The sequence below is a fragment of the Amia ocellicauda genome, chromosome 5 (genome assembly GCF_036373705.1).
Source record: "Amia ocellicauda isolate fAmiCal2 chromosome 5, fAmiCal2.hap1, whole genome shotgun sequence".
NCBI lineage: Eukaryota > Metazoa > Chordata > Actinopteri > Amiiformes > Amiidae > Amia > Amia ocellicauda.
In genome coordinates, this window is record NC_089854.1 from 32,385,238 (window position 1) to 32,410,352 (window position 25,115).

The following is a 25,115-nucleotide window of genomic DNA, read 5'->3' on the forward strand; positions in this document are numbered from 1 at the left end:
TTTGCTAGGTTGACATGGTAAGGGATGTTGTCGTGGAAAAATAAACTGCATTAAATATTATATAAGTTTATATACTGTACAAAATCACTATTGCATTACTAGGGCCTAGTGTAGCTTTCTGTAAAATGCCTTATTAAAATATGCATCTTTATTAAAAGACTGAAAATAAGCATCATACTTTAAATAAAACCCTTGAATTTATTGCAAATATCATATAGAAGATGTTTTTGTTTTAATACTTTTGTTATAATACCACCCCTGCTATATCGCCAGTTTTGCACTTAGGGGCAAAATAAAGGTCTCTAGGATACGGGGCTAGTTATTTACTTATAATTAGCTCATCATTTTCTTATAATTTGAAATGTATGGGTTTTAATCTGGTCTAGGCCCAAGTGAATAACTGCTCCGATGAGGGGCGTTTGAAAGGATTCCATTATATATCAAGCAGACTCATTTATATTGCACCGCATTGTGCCATGAATTCGGCCAGTCCACTCAGTCCTTTCAGTTGGCTGCATTCTAATGTCTGGGTTTTCAAGCTGGCTGTGGGTGGCTGTAAATTCCCAGTGTTTTCTATAAGTCTGAGAACCCCTCACTGAGCTGCCTGTCTCTGGTGTGTGTGTGTGTGTCTGTATGTTCCAGTTGTGAATTCCACACTGCACCTCCTCAATGAAACCACAAACAAAGGGCTCTTTGCGGATGGCTGGGATGGGGACTGCATCCGCTGTGCTGTCGTGGGCAACGGGGGCATCCTTAACGGTTCCAAGCAGGGCAAAGCCATCGACGGGCATGACTTAGTTTTCAGGTGTGTAGCACCACATTACTGCTCAATAGCCCAACACTAAGAGGGAGTCAATTTCCATAGAGCAGTGGTCTCCAATGCTGGTCCTGTGGAGCCCCAATTCAATCTTATAGGTCACCTTAAATCACCAATTTCTATATACTGGGTACACGTGGGAGTTAATCAATTCAACTCAACCAAGAAATGTCTTGACCTGAAAGGCTGTAGGTATGCAGGTGATTGCTCCAATGGTTTCTAAATGACTGAAATTAATTTAACAAATAGATTGGTGATAGAAGGGTGACATCCAAAACCTGCTGGATAGGGGCTCTTGAGGACCAGGGTTGGAGATCACTGCCATAGAGGATAAATTCACATTTCTTCATGTTGAATGACCCATTAATTGTCAAAGCAATTAGGGAAATTGTAAAGTAACTATGGTATTTTTCAAAATGAGAATGACAGAGATCTTAGTTTTTTCAATGACTGTACAGGGATGGAGAATTTGTCAACCTTCAATTTCCATACTACATTTTAAAAGCCATGCTTTCAATATGCAAAAATCTATAATATTTTAATATAACTTTCATCGAGTTTCTACTGAACGTTATGTTTTGTGTGTGTGGTTTAGGCTAAATGGGGCTGTGACTAAGGGTTTTGAGGAGGACGTTGGCACTAAAATCTCCTTCTACGGCTTCACTACCAATACCATGAAGAATTCCCTCATTGCCTACAGGAAATTTGGCTTTGAAAGGGTGCCACAACAGCAGGTAGACAAAAAGAACAGCAGGGCCCAGAACAATGTCCTGCAGTTTTTATTAGTGTGTGTAATCCATCATGTTGTGAAAGTTTTACCTGTGAACAATATGACAGATTAACTGTGGACAGACAAAATCAGTTGCATTCTCTGGTTTCTGTGATACCTATGGTTTAGTTCAGACGAGGCAAGCGGGTAATTGTCATTGAAAACCAGCATTTAAATATTTTTTGGCCTATGTGATCACTTTAACCCTTAGGATCCCAGTGTGAACTATAACTAACATTCAGGGGCCTGGTAAATGGGGATGATATATTTTTGTCAAGCCTGTAAAAGTTTGTGATGTGTATATACACATCACCATGGCTTCTTATGGGTTAACTTTCACTTTCAAAGACTTCGAAAATGTATTCCATTTTAAGCCTTGATTCAAAACCAAAACAATCAAACAAAAATTGTGCAAGAAAACCATTGAGAGAGATGTTTGGAAGCAGGTAGCGTATATATTTTTGATGTCAGTTCCTGTGTTGAAAATCCTGAATTCTTAAATTTGATTAAAAAAATAAACTAAATTAAGAGGTTTTATAGCAAACCAAAATGGTTTGTTGTAAAAGTGTATCATCTCAAGATCACAACAAAATTTGTTGCGAGTATCCTGAATGTTCAATCTCCAGTCACTCACCGTTAGGGTGCCAATGTGAAAGGGTTTTCTTATTCTTTCTCCTTAATTTTAAAGATGTACTTTGAAAGATTCTGAATGGCTTTACAAATGAGGAAAACCACCCGTCTGACTGTGCATAGCAACTCCATGGAGCAATCAGAGTCCAGTTTCCTGGACTGATGGGTTTTCCTGCTTATTAAGCCTGTAAAGATGGGAAGTCATTTTAAAGTGATCAAAAGTGATAATTTTGGTACATATCACTTCCCAGTAATCCAGTTTTAGTTTTTTATTCTGTACTATATGTCCAAGCAATTGTTGGCTTTTTAAAATAGTTTTATTATTGATTCTCCAAGGGACAGTAACCCATCGACATACTTACCAACTTATAAGTGGCTCCTTGGAGATAATTTTCCATTATTGGTACTGGCATGTAACTCCCTGCACTAGTCAAATCTTTTTTGCATTTTCATTGCTGCTTGAACTGCATCAGCAGCTCCACTATTTCTGTATCTGCACATCTGACTTCTGCCCAGTTTGCGAACACTTGCAGTCGCTGACCCTTTCCTGTTTGTGTTTTTTCCCCCAGGGTCTCCAATACATCTTCATCCCCTCGGACATCCGTGACTACGTGATGCTAAACTCAGCGATACAGGGTGTCCCTGTTCCCTTGGGTCATGACCAATGGGACATGTAAGCTGTATACGCCTGTATTGTCACGTCTTCTATCCTTTTTCTATACCAGAACCACACCCTCAATCCAGGATCGGTGTTAATTTTGCCAACCAACCATTACACAGTGGCAGTGATACATTCAGCTGTAGTCAGTGTTCACAAATGTTGTCTCCAAATGTTATTCGGTGACTAAGTATTTGTAAAATTATACTAGTTATTTTTTAATTCATTCCTTGGTAGTTTGTTAAACATTCCTTCTGCCTACAGAAGACTAAATATTCAATTTATTGAGTATTGGGTATTGTTTAATTAATAATATTAACTAAATTAATTGCCAAATATACAATTTCCCAGCGCAAGTATGACACTCGAGGCAGAGCTGTTTCTAGGCATAAGTGACATAAGCGGCCGCTAGGGGCCCCCCCAGCAAACAAATATAAATAAATCGAAGATATATTCAATAACTTATTTTCATAAATGATCACCGTTATTGGTTTAAAAAAAAAACAATGTTTTTAATGAGCAAGTTGTGCCCAGGGTATCATGGAATCAAACATCATCATTTATGCCAGCAGTCGGCAACAGGCGGCCCACGGGCCACAACTGGCCCGCCAGCAATAATATCTGGCCTGCCAGATTATTTTGATAATCAGATGTTTTAGCCATTTTGCATACAAAATAAAAATGCAAGAAAGTTCGTTTTTGCATCAATGCTTTATTTCGAGCTGAATTTAGTTTTTATTCTAAAAACAGTTCTGACCGAAGTTCAAAAAATTATGTTGCTTGCTTGACAGACCTCTGAAATAGCTGGCATATGTGGTATGGAAAAAAAGAACACCAGTTCAGTAAATCATTCAAACTGATATTTATTATCATTATACCTATATGTGACTGTGGGCCATGGCGCCACACATGTGAACTGTAACAAAGCAAATTCAGGTTCATTTTATGAAAAACAATGACAACAAAATCAGCACCAAAAAAGATGAATCTGCTTGATCATGAATGCCCAGCGGAGGGGTGGTGGTGCATATGCTCCTGAAATGACAGAGCAAACAGTAGGCTACATTAGGGATAAACAATTACATGAAATTCAGTAACTACATTCAAAATACAATTTGGCTATTAAATACAATAACGACAGGCTTATTACTCACTTAATGTGAAAACTGGCATCTCCCATCGGTCACGATTTTTTGGATGTCTGGTGATATGGATGTCACTTTAATCCGCAGGCAGTTCTCAAGGTTTTTATTCATCAATCGATTCCTCTCGTTCGTCTTTATCACATTCATTGATGAGAAGGTTGACTCACATGTATATGTGGACGGGAACATTGTCAGCACATAAAATGTGAGTCTCTTGATTGTGCTGTACTCCTCTGAGCATGCCACCCAAAAGGCACACACAGATTCCGCACTTCTGAGTGCATCGCTGACCAGGGAGGTTGTTTGGAAATCGATTAATTCCATCTCAAATGCAGCTTCATCCAACGAGGGGATAGTTTTTTTCACCAGGGAGGAGAAGTCTCCAATTGGTCGCACTGTGACGTACAAAAAAAAATATATATTTTGGGATAGAGTAGTCCTCAAACCTAGAAGTGAAGTTGGCCCGTAGCTGTTTGATGAAGTCCACCATCAGCTCTGTCACTTGTTCTGGTGCCAACAACTTCAGGTTCCAAGTGAATGATTCCAGCTTTTCAACCATGTCCACTATGGTTTTGCCTCTACCCTGTAGCTGCAGGTTAAGCTGGTTTAGGTGGTCAAATATATCCACTAAAAATGCTTTATTGGTCATTAACTTTTTGTCTTCCAGAAAGGCAAGGTGGTCAGCTGCTGCCCTAATCTTGCTCAATCTAAGGAACGCCTTGAACTCATCCAGTAGCGCTCACCACTGAGCCTGGTGCAAAGGACACTCTGGTGGATGAGGCAATGCAGTCCATGCATTTGGGGGGCGAGCTCCTTCATTCTGCTCACCAGACCTCTGTGCTTTCCCACCATAGCAGGAGCCCCATCTGTAATTATTAGGCTAACCTTCTCAAATGACAATGAATGCAGCCTAAACAACTCTTCCAGTTTTGAAAATATAATGTCCCCAGTGGTGTGCCCTTCTAATGGAATAAGAGACAACAGCTCTTCCCTGAACTGCTTTCCATCAAAATATCTAACATAGACGCACATCTGGGCTACATCTTTGCTGTCCGTGCTCTCATCAATGGCTAGGGAAAAGTAATTGACCTGACTGAGATCACTGATAATAACTCCTTGCACAGCATCCGACAGCGCCCCTATGCAGTGGGTAGCGGACCCCGCAGAGAGGGACACCTGTTTCACTGAGGCAGTGATACCATCCATCGACGTGTCAGTAGCCAGTTCCTCCAAAACTCACCATAACCTCTTTGAAAACCTGCGTCAGTGAAGGGCCTGTTGTGTCGTGCGAGCACCCAAGACGCTTTTAGGGACGCACTTTCTGTTGAGCTGTGAGGCCTCACACTAGGATCCTGCTGCTGTGTACATAGCTTGCTGTTAGTGCTTCAGTTTTGCGCTTTCGTGCCTCTGTGTGGAGCAGAAATGCCACTTTGAAGGTGCCATGCTTCGTCTAGTGGTGCCGTCTAATATTATATTCCTTGCAAACAGCGACCATTCATTGCAGATAAGACGCACCGGCTTTGCATTAATGAAACCAGGTAGGATGAATGCATAGTTGTCTTTCCATTCTTCTTTGTATGCTCTATTTTTGCTGGTAACTTTCATCTTTAGACTTTTTGGCATTTTTCTCTTGCTAGCTAGCTAAAAGGTACAGTGCGTAGCATCTAGCTAACCTCACTCTGCACACAACGTAATAGTGTACCTCCAGCACCCAAACCATTACAAAAATGCTATGATGTAGGCTATGTGAGGAGGGGGATCACTGATGCCAAGGAATAATTCTAAAAGTATGTAAAGTATGTCAAATTATTATTAGAATAAGTTATGCTGTGAGTGTGTAACAAAGAAGCAGTGATTCCTTAGACATTCTGTAACAGTCTGTCGCAATTTCAAGTGGCATTTTTTAATCAATCAATTTCTTAAATTAGCCTTTGATTATATTATGGCCCGCCATCTAATGGCTTAGAATTTTTTTTTCCGGAGGCCAAACTTACCCCTGATTTATGCCCTACAAACCTTATCATTTTGGGTGTGGCAGAAAATAAGAAAAAAAAAAAAAAATCTTCTAGGATTGGCACGTGACCAAATTATAATGTTGGAATAACCAATAACATGGCAATCTGGTGCAAAAATAGCATTACAAAAAAAAACTGAAACAAAACTCATTTTGACAAAGTTTGAGAACCCCTGGTCTAGATAGACTTATTTAAACTTGCAAAATGTGTAATAAATATCAGTCAGGACCTCTGTTGACTGACAGACTTCAGACTACACATGATGGGGTGCTGCTGACTATGAGTAAGCATGGGGCAAAAAATTGTAAACCACTAAACGTATGTCATTGTAAAACAATTGATTAGGAAAATAAGTGAGGGGAGAGAATCAAATCCTGCCAAATGTAGGGGCCCCAAAAGGCTAGAAATGGCCCTGACTGGAGGTGTTGTAGGCACTTTCAATTTATAAAGGTATTTAAATGAATATGGAGAAACACACTCTTGAGACATAAGCATAAGAACAATTAATATTGATATCAAACCACAATGCTAAGGATCCCTTTTTAATGGTCAAAATGAAGAAGAATACAATCCACCAAAACCTCATCAGCCTGCAGCTTATATGTCCTTTTGGATGATTATGAAATACATCTGTACCTTTTTGATCAGACATTTTAAAACATGCTCTGCTATGAAGAAAGTTGAGTTTTTTATGTGCGATTTAGGGAGGGATTAAATCCAAATTTTGACCCACCTGCTAATGGAAAGCTACAAACCTGTAGATCCTAGCAGTTACATTTATGAGAAAATAGCATCTTCCAAAACACGAATCTGCCACTGACGACAACTTTTGTAGTTTTCTATTAGTGGGTGGGTTAACATTTTAGTTTAATTCCAGCATTAATTAAGGTGAGTATGATTATTATTTATTTCTTGGCAGACACCCTTATCCAGGGCGAATTACAATATAAGCACAATACAGAGTTAAAAAATACAGTTCAGTACAAGTCATAAAACATTACAAATTCAAATTTACATAGTGAAATTCGAAGCATAATACATTTTACAAGTTCCAATTTACACAAGTGAATACAATAGAAGGTCTTACATCCTGGATTATAAAAGCAGAGTGCAGACAAGATGTTAGGTCACAGTCAAAGGCAAAGGGAGCATAGGGGAAGTACTAGTAACGCAAGGCAAGAATTATGATAAAAGAGATAGCAGACAAGCAGGAAGAGATGTGAGAGGGTCAGAAGAGGGAAAAGACAGGAAGATCTGGGCATCATCTGTGTAGAAGTGGTAGGAGAAACCATGAGATATGATGAGGGAGTGAGTGTAGAGAGAGAACAGGAGGGGGCCCAGGACGAAGCCTTGGGGTACGCCTGTGAGGAGAGATGTGGGGGTGGATGAGGAACCTCGCCATGTCACTTGGTCTGGTCGTTGATGTAGGAGGAGAACCAGGTGAGAACAGTTCCAGAGATTCCAAGGTCAGCGAGGCAGAAGAGGAGGATGGAGTGATCAACAGTGTCAAATGCTGTAGAGAGATCGAGGAGGATGAGGACTGAGAGAGCAGTCTCAGTGGAGTGAGCTGTGCGGAAGCCGGATTGCAGAGGATCCAGGAGTGAGTGATGGGAAAGAAATGCACAGAGCTGATGGTGGACAGCATGCTCGAGGGTCTTTGAGAGGAAGGGGAGTAAGGAGATTAAGTGGTGGTCTGAGATGTCCATGGGTGTCGCGGAGAGTGTCGAAGGGGAGCAGCCTCTAGAGTAGATGAGGTCTAGCTGGTGGCCTGCACTGTGAGTGGGGGGAGATGGGGAGAGAGAGAAGTTAAAGGAGTGAAGGAGAGGAAAAAATCTGGCAGAGTGGGAGGGGTTGGAGAGGTGGATGTTGAAGTCTTCCAGGAGGATGGTAGGTGAGGACAGCGAGGGGAGGGAGGAGAGAAGAAAATCAAGTTCATCCAAGAGGGAGGTGAGTGGACTGGGAGGACTGTGGAAAACTAGAAGGAAGAGGTGAGAGGGAGAGGCGATTTCCACTGTGTGGAATTCAAAGTTGTTAGTCATGATGGGGGGGCAGAGAAGGGGAGAGCAGGAGCCCTGTTCCTCCTCCCCACCTGGTAAGACAGGGGGGACAGTGGGACAGGACAGGACAAACAGAGAGGATAGGGTGGCAGGGGTGGTTGAGTTCTCAGGGGAGATCATGTCTCGGTGATAGTGAGGAAATCCAGAGAGTGGCGGGAGGCAAAGGCAGAGATGAAGTCAGCTTTGTTGGAAGCTGAGTGGCACTTCCACAGGCCTCCAGAGAGTGGAGAGGGGAGGGAGGGGGAGGACAGAGGCAGGGAGATGAGGTTAGAGGGATTAGGGAAGCAATGCCGAGAAGAAGGAGAGAGCAGGACAGGAATCGGAGAGATTGTCATGGCTTCTTGCTGTGCGGCGTCTCCTCACTGGATTCCCACAGCTAGAGTCCCTGCCGTTTGTAAGCGTGGCACTGAGGCTGCTGGCACAGAGGTCCAGGGGGTTGTTAAATACTCCACCTGTAGCTAATTAGGACAGTACACACCTGCATTGTGTTAAATGACACAAAGCTATCGTGATGGCACAATCCCTTCCAGGTGGGACTGCTAATAGTACAATTAATGGCTGCTTTGAATGTCAATACAGACTAAGACGTGTCTGTATGATGGATGAAACGTTGCTTTAATAAATGCTTCAAGGTAATGACACCTTACTGGGTATAAAAACAACTTTACACATCCACATGTCAACATGCAAAGACTCAAAGTAAATGAACGAGCTTGAAATATCCTGCACCTGGTTTGACCTAATTTAAAACACTGCAATATTCATCGAGGGTGTTACAAAGTTATTTATTTATTTTAAATGCAATATAAGACAAATTAAAGTTTATCCATCAGAGCGTCACATTTTATCTAAAGATGCTGTGTGTGAACGAGTCATTTTTCAATCATTTTGTGGCTTATTTGTACTTTTGTATGAGAAAGTAAGTGTCAAATAATGAATTGCTATAAAAACCATTGGTTTAATGTATTATGTATATATTTGGTATGGCAGTAGCAGTAAAATACTCCTAGATGGATATTTAGGAGACGTCACACGACTGTGTTATTGTATATTTTTATATAGGCAAAACAATCACCATTTGGCAGCCCAACACTAATTATAGTATTCACAAATATAGCAGCCTATTGTTGTGTTCAATAAACTCCTACGGTATGTTTAAATGTTGGATGCGTTCATGATGCAGGCAATCGTCACAGATTGTGAAAATGAATTGCTTTGCTGGTCAGATCTGCGCACATCATGCACAACGTGAACACACCGTGTATTCTGTTATATCAGCAGTAAACTGTCAAATGAGTTTGCACTACTGCATGTAGTGCAGTCTGGTGTATTTGTTATTGTCGCGTTATGCTGTCATTTCGTATGCATTAATCATGAAATGAAAATGCTTTATTAATACAAAACGAACCGAGCTCACTTGATTTATTATTATTTTTTATTTCTTGGCAGACGCCCTTATCCAGGGCGACTTACAACATAAGTCGATTATTGCAATATGAACACAAAGTGATCGGAGTCCTGAGAAAACACGGAGGTGAATCAAGAACACGAGTCCGAGTGACGAGCTGCGCAGTTTGTACACAAGACAGCGAGCAGCAGCGCAGACGGATACACTGTGTCACAGCAAACAGCGAGCCGATTGCGTTTGAAACGAACCCAGTGTGAGGGGTAACACGTTTGCCTCTATATAGATATTATATTTTGCATGATTTATTGGTATATAACATCTGACATGTGTGACAATAGTTAGCATTACATACGCCGACCTGTTGGTTCATCAGTAACACTCAGAATTGCTGCGACTATATTATTTTCAAGCCGGTGCGTTTCTCGTTTCGGTCACAAGTTCCTGTTCAAAGGCGGCTCAACCTCGTGTTGTGCTGGAAAAATGCGCCGCTTTTCTGAGCTGAGGCTCTGCGTCCACACGCAAGGACCTGTCATTTGTAGGCAATTATTTTCCTGCGCATTCACAGACCCGTTGCCGGCAATTGTGTCAGTTGAATGGGGTTATACATATTGCTTTGTGTGTATGCATGCATCTAACCATCCTATTCTGTCCCCAAGACCCTCCAAGTATTTTGGACCCAACCCTTCTTCTAAAAACTTCAAGATGCTTCACCCAGATTTTCTCCAATACATCAAGGACAGGTAAAGTTATTGTCTTATCCCTGCAGTTAAAAAATGCAGAACTGGAATGCAGGGTTTTGTTTTTAATTATTTGGGCTTGATATTTAAATGAGCCTACTGCAATCTGCCTCACTGTTTTTGGAATGACAAAAGATGCAGAATTGCACCCCTCCACAAGAGCAAGAGTGCAGTGTAGCAGGCGGTGAACTGGGCAGTCAACTTATTTTGGGCCATCCCAAACAGGGGGGACGAGAGAATACGTAAACTATAAAACGTTATTGTCACAAAACGTTCACCACATAATTGTGACCAGTCCTCTGACCCTGGGGGGAGAGAGGTGGAGGGTGGTTGAGCATCCAGGAAGACAGTTTGACTAGGCCATCGCTTACTCTCATGCCAGCCAAGTGGATGAGTTTGAACCAGTATCTGACATATTGTTTTGCTAATTTAAAGTGACCTTTATTTAACAAAATTGTCTTCAACATTCCCTGGTATTCTTATAGAGCAAATGTGCATTGTGTTGTGCAGGTTCCTAAGATCTCGCCTGTTGCAGATGTATGATCACCTCTACATGCCCACAACTGGTGCACTGATGCTTTTTACTGCCCTGCACACTTGTGACCAGGTAAGAGAAAATCCTTTTATTTGCATTACATTTTTTTTTTCTCGTGTATACTTTTTTTGTTTACATGTGTGGGTTCTGTGAGTTTTTCTCATTTGTCCTGGTAACTATTTCTATACAGATGGCTTCTCAAAAATACTTTGGGCGGTTGCTGAAAAGTCTAAAAGAAAAGTCTATGTAGTCTATGTAGCTGAGAGCTTGGAGCTTTCCTGTTTTTTAAAAAAAAATCTGCTGGGGTTGAGAAATTTAAGAAACAATTTTTGCTAGGAACTGCTTCAATTAATTTTGCAGTCCAGATTCCTGAATAATTACAAGACAACTACCAGCAGATGGAAACTGGAAATGTATTAAAAGTGAAGACATATTTCCCTCTATTGGTCATATAAGATAATGCATGGGAGCACATGATTGTTCAAATTAATTTTGTAGTGGAAACTTTTTTTTTTTTGCAGTCTTTTATAGGTTTGTATCTCTGCTGTGGGGATTTATAATCGTGAGTTCACAATATCCTGTTTTTTTTTATATGGAGGCTGGTTAAGACCACCAAAATCTTTTTGGTTCTGACGGATTTTTGGAGGAGGAGGTTTGCATACTCATTTCTGTATTTACAAATACATTTTCCCACCTAGCCTTTGCTGATTGGACTAAATATGGAGATGAGAACTTTAAGCAATGGTTAGAGAATCCGCAAATGCTGTAACAAAAATTCAGGACAAGTTGTCTTTGTTGAAGACTTATTTTATTCAAGCATGCATGGGAGAACGTATTTTGAGGAATTCTCGCAGAAGGTCTCAATGAGTTCAGATCTTGCATGTGGTTATAAACCCAATATGACATCATACATCAGTCAAATCTACCCAACAACAAAGTTAAGTTTACCTTTCTGTAAGGTACATAGGAAATATAAATATGGCAGTTTTAAGGTTAACGGTTAGATTAGTTGAGTCTCAGACAGATTGACAAGCTGACATTTAATACAAAGCAATTATCAGATCTAAATGTCACATACACAAACTGCAAACCTTATTAATGCTTCATGGGGATTCTTCAATATCAGCTGGGTGCTCTCTCCTATATGACCAACTACCTTGCCCCCTGCCACACCCCTAGGCAAAACTTGCAAGCAGTCTCTGAGTGTTTTATTCTGTTTTGCTTTTCTTCTCAGGTGACTGCATATGGCTTTATCACGGACAACTACAGGGACTTCTCGGATCATTACTATGATGTGGTGAAGAAGCCGCTGATCTTCTATGCCAACCATGATATGCAGCTGGAGGCCCAGCTGTGGAAACGGCTAGCCTCCCTAAGGGTGTTGCAGTTATACACTCGAGAAGCGCCAGTCCCTGTGCCTAGGACATACTGAAGGCATCCCACCTCTTCACTGCTGCAAGCCCACATTTGTTTTTGATTTGTTTGCCTCCTAAATGTCTACTTCCCAATGTCAATCAGCCATATGTGTACTCTGTTGGACACCTGCATCTGTGTGGCACCTGCGAAGTGTCTGTGTTTGGCTTCAGAGAAGGTATAACACAGCAGGAACTGAAATGGACACAAAGTAACTGAACACGAAGAAGGACCAAGGGTTGTTCTCTGTAGATGTTAAAGCTTGGGAGATTTTGTATTTATTTATTTTTGTTGCACTGCAATAGCCATGGTTTGACCAATTGCAGGACTATGGCATCCACAAAGTGGTGTAAATGTCACTGACGTGATAAAGCATGGCTGCGGCAAATGCTTACAGCATGATTCTAAAGTATTTTATGGGGTTGACTTATGACAGACATGTTCTTCAGTATTACATTGAAACCAGCCTTTCTTCTTCCCACACATTTGCCTTAAAAGAAAGTGACAAAAAATATGGAGCTTCCAAAAAAGCAGAAGGGAACGATTCAAGATGTTAAACATTCATTCATATTCATGTTTGCAGCGTCTGTACTGCATTGTTGGCAAACTTTTTGTATTGCAAAAAAGCGCCAGATAACTTTTTCTATATGGTGCTGTGTGAGTGTGCATGTTGTGTATACATTTGCACACTGAGAGAGAATTTGAGGTGAAAAAAGTTTTGTTAACTGTTTGTATACCATTTTTGTGTCAATCTTGCATTTTGCAAAGCACTTTTGGGGACTGATTTGGTACAGATAATGCAGCTATGCACCTGATATGGTGTTTTCCACATTGTGACGCAAAGCTGGAGTAGATCATGGTTCAGGCGATGTAACAATCAATTATTTGAATGCAGAATTCTACCTTGAACTGATTTTTGAATTTGCTTAGTGGTTTGCTTCTGTGGTAGTATCAGGAAGTGCCTTGTTTTGTTACAAAATATATAGATATTTGTTTTGTTGTCTTTTCATTAAAGTGAATCCAAGTGTTTAGCTGTATTTATTTTGTGGTTTGTTTGATTTGTTGTGTACTTGTTTTGTCAACATGGGCTGAGCCAACAAATGACTGGAGCCGGAACCTATTTTTACTTGTAAGTAAGTCAATGGAGGATTTCCTTGTTTTACTTCCGGACTTTTTATTTTTACTTTTACTACACAAATTAAATGAGCTCAATGGACAAACAAAGCCATCTCATTGTTTTCTTTCTAGAACCCAAAAATTAGGAACACGGATCATGGACATTCAGAACTTAATGTGGGCTGTTTTTCCAAAACACCTGCAGCCCTTGTCCAACTTGCTCATGTAATCTTCTTGATGCCATCTTCCCAGATGTCCTCTAGTCATCCTTTGTGGCGTCTAGTTCTGTATTTCTATAATTCCACATTTATATAATTTTCCTCCTCCATTTAAGAGACCTGTCTTTTCAACTGCTGGTGTTATTTTGTCCAAAATGCACACAATTGTTGACTCCTTTTTGCTAATACAAATGGTTTGTTCTTCCTCCATGCCACTGAACTGAATTGGTCAGGTGGCATTTGTTAAATCCATTCTACCACTTTTGCAGACCAATTTTAATGTTCATTGCAGCTGGTTTGTGAATATAAAGATCTTACCAATGAGCTGTGTAGATTTTAATAAGTTTCATTTATTGTCCTGCTTCTCATTTATGACAATGAAACCATGAAAGAGTTGGGTACAAAATTAAAAGTATTTAATGTATAATTTATGGTCAGAAAAAGTTTCTTGTAGATTTAAAAGAGGCCCTCTTTAAATTTAAAGTACAACATAATACAAATTCAAACAAAAGTTAAAGAAACGCATCCATCTTCTCTTTTTGCAGCTATGCCTGTGATGTGACTCGGATGAATAGTTGACAAAGAAAACGCAGTGACTACGATTTAGAGAGGTAGTGTCTGATGTTTCCAAACACGAAACCACTCCAATGGTAATAAGCAAACAATGGCAGTATCGCAGGAAAGCACCACCAGGATTGTCGAGGGCATCGGTGGCCTTAGAGGAGAAGTGGTTTATAGTATACAGAACACCATATGTAGAGCAGAGATTTGGGAAAAGGAAAGGTACTGATCTGTGGGTGCATTTAAGATGTAAGGAACTGTGAAAAGGTGTTTGTTTATGATGTACTTATGATGTATCACTATTATTGTTTTCATGCCTGCTTTGTCTTTTCAATTACTTGATTCTACATTTTTCATTTTGTGTTTCTTATATATCAAATCACCTTATATGTTTTCATGTGTTTAAATGGATGAGTGGCTGTATTTTTACATCTTGCTCCGAGAAGTGGTTTAAGGCATTATGCAATCTGGAAAAAGGGAGGGAATCTCCAATTATTTATTTTGACTTAGCTTGATTTTTATATTCCAGACTCCTTCGGCATCATACTACTTTTGTTGTGGAAGAGAAAATAGAAAGGCTAGAGGTTATTGCTGTCTTTCTCTCCCTCGTTTATAACATCTGTTTAAAAACCTATGGGATAGGAGGTGGAATTATCTGATATAAATACAGTTTTTCTCTGTATGAACCCTGATGGTAAGAGAGAGTAAAGTGCACAATGCTTCTCCAGAGACTTCTTAAAACCTTCATCCTGTCCTTGTGCCTCTCTGTGGTTGCTGGCACAAAAAGCACATGTCCTGGTAAGTCTGGTTTATTTATTTATTTATTTTTCTTTTCACAGGCCATACAGTAGAACCAGGGAATCAGAATGATACAGGTGAATTGATAAATTGATAATATGACCTGATGAGAGGATACATTTGAATGACAACACTTTGAACATAAATCACTACTAATATTGATATTGGATGGCATGGTATTTATTTTACGTTATAAGCTATATTAAGTAATAAATAAAATGCATGCATCTGAAGAAAGGGTTATTAAACTAAGCATTAAAATGGTACAAACGAATGACTTTGTTTCACTAAGCTTTTCCATGGACTGTTTCTGCGTTAGTCTGGCTGCATTGTAATAATAAGGAAATACTCTAATGCTGATCTCTTCTGATAATGACAGTAAGGGTTAGTGTAAGATGTCTGTTCTGTCTGTATTGATCGTATTGTGCTGGAATTAATGCAGCTGGGGACACAATTACACTCTATCCTTCCACAAATCCTAGAGGTCATAATATACAAAAAGGCTGGATAGGTTGGTTAAAGTGAACCAACCCCAGCTTTTCCTCAGTGCTCCAGATTCTTGGCTGTTGGAATACCCCCACGTGGTGTTTGAGGTGGATGGGGGACACGAATGAATGAATCCTGGAAAGGTGCGTTTGTTGCCAGATACTTATGCTGGTAAGCTGGAAGTCAGGAGCGATATTAAGGTTGTCCTGCTCCTGAACTTCAGTTTAAAACTCCATGAAGTACAAACCGTATACTGTATATGTTATTACTGAATTAAAACACTGATACTGATCCCTGTGGAACTCCACTAACAACCTCAATCCAGTTAGAAGCAACTCCTCTAATCGACATGCTCTGTTTCCTATACATCAACCAGTTCAGGGCTGATTGACCAGTTCTTCCATATCACTAATAAAGCACGAGCTAAGCCTCAAGATCACGGACCTTGATCTCTAGGATTTCAACATGCTGACAACTTTCACAAATTAAATCTTCTTGAATGAGTTAATCCAGGAAGGCAATCATTTTGCAAACATGACACTGTAGTGGCCACATGCTTATAACTTGTGCAAGTTTTTAATTTCAATTTTTATTTTATTTGGGTTCTTGCATTCTGTCCCCTGGTCAACTGATTGACTTTTTTGTCACTGAGAAACAGCACAGCTCTTTCTCAACAGCAGCTTTAAGTACCCTTTTGTCTACCTGCCCCCAATTCACACCTAACTGGCTCCAACTGGATCCACCTGGCACAACTCACTTAACTGAAATCCTGCTAGTCCTAGACTAAATCACCTTTCCTTCAACCTATTTACTTTCACCAACTCAGCAGCTGTACTGGATTGACTTAAATTAAGGCAAACTACAGACAAGATAAACTTCAACTTTAGTTGTTTATTCAGTCAAGTCCTAGGTCCCCTTGGTGGGCTCTGTCAGCAGTCCTCCCTCACAATTGCTTGAATATTCGGTATCCCATAGTCCCCTTTGGGAGCTATTTGTGAATTGAAAGATAACGCTAGTGTTGCATATGCAACCCTGGTTATCTGAAAAGAAAATATCTCTGCCAGGTTGCTCATGAGCCTTAGAAGGGAAGACTGTCCCTGGGCAGCATAGATAAAGCAGAAAAGGGGGAAGATTTATCTAAGTGACAGCAAGTGACAGAGGCCTATGGGCAGCTTTGTATGTTATTTGTGTGTGCAATGACGCATAGTTCTCTTTGGGAATTTTCTTTTTCACATAACTAAGGTTGCATATGTAAACCTAATGTTCTCTGTTCTCACGTACACTGGTGATGTTTACAATTTTGCTTCAAGCTTTTTAATTGTTTAATTGTGCACCACAGAATATATGCATAATGTGTTTTATGAATTAGAATAACTGAATTGATTAAAATTACAGAAGTTTATCTAATACAAAAATGAACTAGTGTATAATGAATAATAGTTTTCAAAGCAACAATCAAGTTTCAATCAAACAAACACTACATCATATGTTTGAGTGTCCAAAGCAAAAGACAATAGATGAAATAGATCACATGCATGTGTAGCACAACACACTTCATGAGGCACTTGACTGTTTCCGCTCATTACATTTTATGAAGTGATAAAGTGTGAATGTCTTTTTTTTTTATGAACTGTCTGGCAATTTACTCCCTCCCCTGGTCTCCACAAAAACTGTAATGCACTAGCAAACATGCATAGATCGATCTCGGTAAACTTAAGACTGGAAAATAAGATAGGTAGGCTATAATCCCTATATGTGCGGATCTGATTCTGCATTTGTAATAATTTTCAACCCAAAAACATTTTAATACTTTAACATTCATAAATACACTTTACATTTACAGTATAATTGCAGCTTCACACTTACATTTAAAAGTATTTCAGGTAAAACACAATATACTGTAACTATATTTATATATTTATAATTTCATATTGACTTTTATTATTATTATTATTAATAATAATAATAATATAGGTAGCAAGAGTGCTTCCTTCAGAGCAGCATGTGAATAAAATCACCACCTTTTTACTTCTGCAGGAGAACATATGATAGATGCAAATTAAATGCAATGCAAGGACAATGTCTGGTTATCAGATGTGCAGTACAAAGTGCAGAAATCTGCAATCACAACAAATTTAGGTTGACTAATAATCCGACACTCATATCTGATACTGTGAGTGGGAGTGAGCTATATCTAATTCCCCAATAAAGAAACGCAACACAAGAGTGGGAAAGCTGTGCAGAATAACTTAAAGTTAACAATTATAACAAAAAGCATAAATTAAAAATATGGAACTGTTGCTTCGATGTAGAACTCAAATTGTTTTTTAATTAATTAATTAATTAATTAATTAATTAATTAATTAATTTATTTATTTATTTTGGTTTTCAATTAAACTCTTCTGTACTTCAGACAAACTGACAGTGTCTGCAACATGTATACCAAGCTTGTTAGAGCTGGGATTTCCCGAGCTCAGAAATAACACAGATTGTTTTCCTTATTTTGAAAAACTTGTAGATAACACAAAGTCTATTGACTATTTCGAATGAAATAGGGAAATCAAGGTATTGAACTAACAGGAAACTGAATTTGATGTTGCAATTGTCAGGGGACTGATCGATAAGAATGGGTTCCTTACCTGCAGTGGCTCCATAATATGCTCCCAGGAAGAGTCGATGTTTGCCAGATTCATCATTAATCTTAAATGAGTCATATAAGGCATATTTAGACTGATTGTATGTATCCATCATGTCTACCCTTAGCTCATAAGTACCTTCACAACAAGAGAGAAGAAAATCATGGAAAACAATATGGCACAGTAGTAGAAAGTATTGTCCTTAAGGCTTTACAAAGCCAATCTTATCTTATTCATATTTCACTTCTGCTTTCTTGCATACATTGTGTAAAATTTCTGCTCGGATTTCTTTTCAGATTGTTAGAGAAATATAGGTTACACTCTTCCAGGTGTAAAAGGGGAAAAGAGGGTCTGATTGGTATTGGAAGGAATGTTGAACAAGGTGCTGTTTGGTGTATAGGATCCTGAAGGACCCTATAGGATCCTACCGGATTGTCTGTAAGATCTTTGAAATCCTACACAGTATCCTATGAGGTTTTAGGCAACAGAACTTGTAGGATCCTATCAATATACAGTAGGATTACGTAGAGTACCCCTCACTTCTCACTCATACTGCTTCAGATTTATCACAGTTCCGTGGCTTGCAAGATGCACAGGCCTCTGAATATCATTAATATAATTATTTTTAACCTATTTTTTGTTGTAATATACAGTACATAGGTTACTGTTACTTGCAGTGTATGCGGCCTGTGCAATTAGTTACTTTTACCATTTGCCCCTAAACTTCTGTATATAGTGATTATACATTCTTGTCTGTAAAGCAATAGTGCATAATTTAAAAACACAGTACAGTATTACAGTTCCACTTTGCACTGTATTAGCCTCCAATTTCTTTGTTTTAGAAGATCAATTGCTGCCTTATTATCATTTATTTGGCCTTCCTTCACAGTATTTGTGACTTTTTAATTTTTCTTTATTTCTTTGCGATCCTCCATATATTGTGTTTCTTTTTGGCCACAAACACCAGCAATATAATGAGAGGGTGGTGTACTATGATCCCACATCATACATCAAGTGTAATTCAGTTATCCTATAGGCCACACTGTTCAACTAACCTCCATACTAATACATAAACCTCGGTTTAGTGACACAAAGATGATGATTGTTTGTGGTCATTCTAGAAATGGATTGGTTTAAATAAATGCTGGGACCGCTATCTCAGCAGATGCCATGTCAGAAATGCTGTTCTAAGCTCTGTTTTATTTTTATTTTATTTCCTGGGCAAAGAATCATATAGAATGTCATGTAGTGAATCTTATACAAGAACCTGTTCAGGATTTCTAGCAGGGTGATGGATTTCAAATGTACTCCTGACATAATCCTGAAATACCCATATTTCTGATTAAGGTCCTTAGTGCTAATGGTTGATGTATAACTAGTATAAGATTATAATGACTCAATCCTCTAAATGTTCAACATGATGCATAAAGCCTCCACAAGGTGACACCCAAGGTACACTCCTAGGATCCATTTTCTTAATGATTATCTTCCTCATTCTCTCTCGTTCACTTCATAGTTCATTTTTTGTTTTATTATTAACAATTCAATTTCCTGATCAGTACGGTAATCCACCTTTTCTTTTCTTCTAAAGCTTGATGCATTTACATTTCAAGCACAGCATGCAACATCGTGGAGATTGTTAACAATCTGAATGGTTTGTGAAAAAAAAAGCAAATGGGACTGGCTTCATATTTGAGCCAAGTATTGATGTTAACATTGAATGAACAGGACACCTCTCTGGAGTAGGTTTGAATCCTGTGCCGCTAAGCGTGAAAATTAAACAGTTGCATCTTACCGGGTTGAGGAGTTGTTTCAGGCTCTGCATCAAATATGTCTGCACCAAGTAGACAAGTTATGTCCTGAAGGAGGGTCATGTTGTCGTCCTCATTCACAGTGAATACATTCACCACTGCAACACACAAAGGTACAACTTCATCGAGCAGACCTGGGTGAGAGAGCTGGAGGAGGCAGCTCACAAAGGATGAACTCCTTATTTATTGCTGAATGGCAACTGCAATTCATCAGTGATTTGGACCAAGGGAACACTTGTATACATGTTGACAGAGAAGAAATTTAAATGATACACAGCTTACGTTTCATTTGTAGTTGAAGGCTACATTCCAGAGAAACAATATTCCCAAATATAAATATGTAGATAATCAATAAATGAATCAACAAAATATAGTTTATCTAGGTGAGCAAAATAATATTGAACTTGATATGTATTGGAATTTCAGAGACAGATTTATGACACATGATGACAGCATTCATGCATGACAATTGGAGAACATTAATGTAACAGGGTGGTGAAGGGCAGTATGTTTCCGCCACAGTTTTCTCATGTCATATTTGTCTATAAGAAAATACAACCAAACTCCAACTTCACACAACATTGCCAGGACAAAATGTTAAATATTTAATCATTATAAATCCCAACCCAATGCCCTTGGCTTCAGTCTTCGAGCTGCTGACGTGTAGGGTACAGGTTCTGACAGTTCTTTTACTGATGTTTCCTACATATTGGGGTATTCCATTAAATCTATAATATAAACTGCTCTCTAGGGTAAACAAGCAAAACAGCTTCCAAATACATTTGAATATACCGTTTATTAAAAAAACAAAAACAAACCTCAGGATCTGTGAAATATGTACAGTACAACATATACAATGCTTGCCTCAATACTACTACTACTACTACTACTACTACTACTACTACTACTACTATTATAAATTAGTTTTCACTTTCTGTTTGTTGCCTACACATTTTATTCTACCGCCGCATAGCAACCTCTCTTCAAGTTAGGGGACTGCTATGGGTTTAATTAGAAACAGGTCAATGTTAATGTAAAAACAACCAAGACATGTTTTCATCATTGACTGTTTAACAAATGTAGTATATCACACTCACTTCACACACCATATGAACGGTGTACAATCATGTATTATGTTGTAAAGGGTTGTGGTACAGTGGTACACAATGGATTGTCTCACCCCTACCAAGCATGCCTCATACAGCGTATACCTCTTAAGTAATACAATACCTTTGACTTAGACATATTTCTAAGACCATCTAAACTCAGCAAAAAAGAAACGTCCTCTCACTTTCAACTGCTTTTATTTTTAGCAAACTTAACGTGTAAATATTTGTATGAACATAAAAATATTCAACAACTAAGACATAAACTGAACAAGTTTCACAGACATGTGACTAACAGAAATTGAATAATGTGTCCCTGAACAAAGGGGGGTTCAAAATCAAAAGTAACAGTCAGTATCTGGTGTGGTCACCAGCTGCATTTAGTACTGCAGTGCATCTCCTCCTCATGGACTGCTCCAGATTTGCCAGTTCTTGCTGTGAGATGTTACTCCACTCTTCCACCAAGGCACTTGCAAGTTCCCAGACATTTCTGGGGGGAATGGCCCTAGCCCTAACCCTCCAATCCAACAGGTCCCAGATGTGCTCAATGGGATTGAGATCCGGGCTCTTTGCTGGCCATGGCAGAACACTGACATTCCTGTCTTGCAGGAAATCACGTCCAGCGAAGGTGGGTTTGTGCCCATAGGCGACGTTGTTGCCGGTGATGTCTGGTAAGGACCTGCCTTACAACAGGCCTACAAGCCCTCAGTCCAGCCTCTCTCAGCCTATTGCGGTCAGTCTGAGCACTGATGGAGGGACTGTACTTTCCTGGTGTAACTCGGGCAGTTGTTGTTGCCATCCTGTACCTGTCCCACAGGTGTGATATTCGGATGTACCAATCCTGTGCAGGTGTTGTTACAGATGGTCTGCCACTGCGAGGATGATCAGCTGTGCTTCCTGTCTCCCTTAAGTGTCTCATAGTACGGACATTGCAATTTATTGCCCTGGCCACATCTGCAGTCCTCATGCCTCCTTGCAGCATGCCTAAGGCATGTTCACGCAGATGAGCAGGGACCCTGGGCATCTTTCTTTAGGTGTTTTTCAGAGTCAGTAGAAAGGTCTCTTTAGTGTCCTAAGTTTGTATAACTGTGACCTTAATTGCCTACCATCTGTAAGCTGTTAGTGTCTTAACAACCGTTCCACAGGTGCATGTTCATTAATTGTTTATGGTTCATTGAACAAGCATGGAAAACATTGTTTAAACCCTTTACAATAAAGATCTGTAAACTTATTTGGATTTTTACAAAATTATCTTTAAAATACAGGTTCCTGAAAAAGGGACGTTTCTTTATTTGCTGAGTATGTTTTTATACATTTACCCCTTGGGATTTCCTTGGCACCAGAAACCAGAGTGAGGCAGACCAGAATTACAATTCCAAAGATCTTTTGGAGAGCCATTGTGATAAAGATGCTGTCCTCTCTGTGTCTGCCTTGCTGTCAGGTGGAGGGCTTTTTTCAGGCTCCCTGGCATTGGTTTTATAATAAAGCAGTTCCAACTTTTTCATTGCATTGAGGTGGTATTCAGATTGCCAGACAGGTTTCAACCAGAGAAGACCTATACCATCAACAGAGAACTGCAGTATCTTGGTCATTAGTGGTTTTAGCACCATCTCATCTTCCTCCTCCTTGCCACTCTCTCCACTCCAGATCTTCCTCAGTTAAAGTCTCTAAGTGGGATCCAGAGAGTTCCTCTGTCCAATTTGCTAGCATATCCTTAGAAGCCTTCCCCTCCAGCTCCCTCTGCCATGGTCATGTCACAGAAGGGGACTAACAGTGTCCTTCTCAAAAATTAATTTGTACTTATTTTTCTTGTACAAGATGTCGTATAGTTTTTATGGTTTATTTCTGTGTTTTGTTCACTGAATTGCTTTATTGTTGGTTGTATGCCTTAATTACTCACCATGGTGACTAAAAGAGAAACGTCCACCCTCCTGCTGGGCGTTGGTTGCCTTGACTACCTGCTGCTGTGATTTACAACCTCCCAGTCAGGCTACACCCTATTTATGTAATGGAAAACATTGAGTGAGGAGCTGTTGCAGCACTTAACTGGGAGCAGCACTGAGGCAGTCTTTTTGTATTGATTTTTTATAGACCTGGAAACAAGATAGATAGAGACTACGTATGTGAGACTATTTTTTTCTTTTTAACTTTCATGTAGAAAAGTGCTCTCTTCTCTACCTTACTGCCACTGACTCTCTCATAAGGCATATGGTCATGGAGCAGTCACAAAGCAGTTCTGCGTGGCCTTCTAAGTGGCGTCACTCTTGGTCACGCTCTTGCTATCCCTCTCACTGGCGGCAGTCTTCCCTCCAACCTGGGAGCTGTAAGGATGGCGCACCATATAAATTGTTTAATGAAATGAAAGGATGCTGATCTGATAAGATACAGCCTTCTGATTTATCAGGTTTGGGGTAATAAAATTGAAATTCAAATCGAAGCAGTCTTTCCCATTCCTCTCCCTTGATTCCTACAGAATGTGTATGGGGGCTGTGATGGCTTTGATGAATGTGAAAATGATTCAAATGTTACCTAGAGTCTATTTTGTCAAGTTTTAGTTCTATCAAATACATTTTCAAGTCCCTCAAAGCATGACCTTGCAGTTGGTACTAAACTTTCTCAGTGATGTTAAATTTGAGTCTTCTTGGAATTCCAGGGGGGCTGGTCTGATGCCCATGTCAGTGGAGGATAAATTAGGATATGTGATAATTCTCTTATCAAATGTTAATGTTGGATATAAATGGTCCAATGGTTGTTTTAGCTAATGATCTTTCTTTTAAGACAAACATGGCTTAAATTACTTAAGTGTCATAAAGTTAGTATTAAGTCACCTTTTATTGTTTATTATCAAACTGGGGAATGTTACATTATCGTCATTTAGCAGACACCCTTATCCAGGGCGACTTACATTTGTACCCATTTATACAGCTTATGGAGCAATCTAAGTGAAGTACCTTGCTCAAGGGTACAACAGCACTGCCCTACCCAGGATTTGATCCCACACCCTAACCACTACTCCACAGTGCTGTTACCAGGATGTAGTTTGTATTTGGGTTTGTTGCCCTGGTCTATGGAATATATAAAGTACCTTGAATGTATGCGTTTCACAAAATAAATCTTCAGCTGCAATGTGGTGCTGGTCTCTGTGGAGACGGGCATGGCAACCCGTGTGTCAGTTGTGGGGGGGGGTCTCCAGCATGGACGTGTTATCTGTCATTCTTTGGTGAGCACAGGCCTGTCGTAAACACAGAACATCAAAGCTGTCTCCTTAAGTCCTTTACCACAATCCTAAATGTCTCAGTTAGGAAGGTATATGAATTTGTGTACATATTTGCCAAAATAAGGTCATATGATTTACAGCCAGATGTCTGAATTCATGGATTTTATTTGAGGTCATAGCACAATATGCTTTTTGTGTTAGTGTGGCCACACCTTCAGGTGCAGCCTCCTACACTGGTGCAGGTGCCATTTCCTCCTCTAGCCTTTCTGCCACAGTCTCTTACAGAGGAGAGTCCAGACACTCCTCTGTTCCCCCAATGGCACACAGATGTGTCTCACTTGAGACCTCTGGGGTTGAGATGGAGGGGAGGCAAGATGTCCCCACACCCTTTGACCCAGCTAAAACTTAAATGGCTCCAGAGGATGTTTTTTGTTTTTAGTGAGACATCTGGCTGCCTGCCTTGAGGTACTGTGGCTAGTGGATCCCGAATCTGAATGGAACAAATTGCTGGTGGAACATGTTCCCTCCTGTTTTTATGCTTCATGTTTATATGGATCCAGTAATAGTTCCATGTATAAATGTTAGTTAACCTTTATCAAATATAATTTATAATGATTTAAAACAAAATAGTGAAATAATAATAACAACAATATTTTAATTTTAAATAGTGCCTTCTCAAAAAACAAAAGTGCTTTACACAAAAAGCAAACAATAACATAAGGAATAAATAGCTAAAGAACAAAAATAAAACACACACATTAAAAAACTAAAAGTTTAAAATACCAAAGTAAAATGATTAGTTTTTAACATTGATTTAAAAATATCAGGGGATGGAGCTTTCAGCTTTGGAACACCCAGCAGGCCTAATCTTTGGTCCCCAGATCATAATGCATGCATTGAAGATTAAAATAATTTAAATATATAGATGCTGGATTATTCAGTACATTGTAGGTCAATAAAAGTATTTTAAAATCAATTATTT

General features: G+C 39.4%; 1 protein-coding gene across 2 annotated transcripts in view; it reads left to right on the forward strand.

Annotated features, from left to right (window-relative positions):
• Positions 1-13,221, forward strand: part of st6galnac2 (ST6 (alpha-N-acetyl-neuraminyl-2,3-beta-galactosyl-1,3)-N-acetylgalactosaminide alpha-2,6-sialyltransferase 2) — a 32,591-nt gene extending 19,370 nt beyond the window's left edge. For both annotated transcript variants that reach the window (XM_066704818.1, XM_066704821.1), the window contains exons 4-9: positions 643-805; positions 1,413-1,551; positions 2,786-2,889; positions 10,156-10,239; positions 10,747-10,843; positions 12,006-13,221. In XM_066704818.1, coding sequence (XP_066560915.1) covers positions 643-805; positions 1,413-1,551; positions 2,786-2,889; positions 10,156-10,239; positions 10,747-10,843; positions 12,006-12,203 — 785 coding nt within the window. In that variant the 3' untranslated portion in view covers positions 12,204-13,221. The remainder of the gene's footprint in view (positions 1-642; positions 806-1,412; positions 1,552-2,785; positions 2,890-10,155; positions 10,240-10,746; positions 10,844-12,005) is intronic.
• Positions 13,222-25,115: the final 11,894 nt, after the last annotated feature.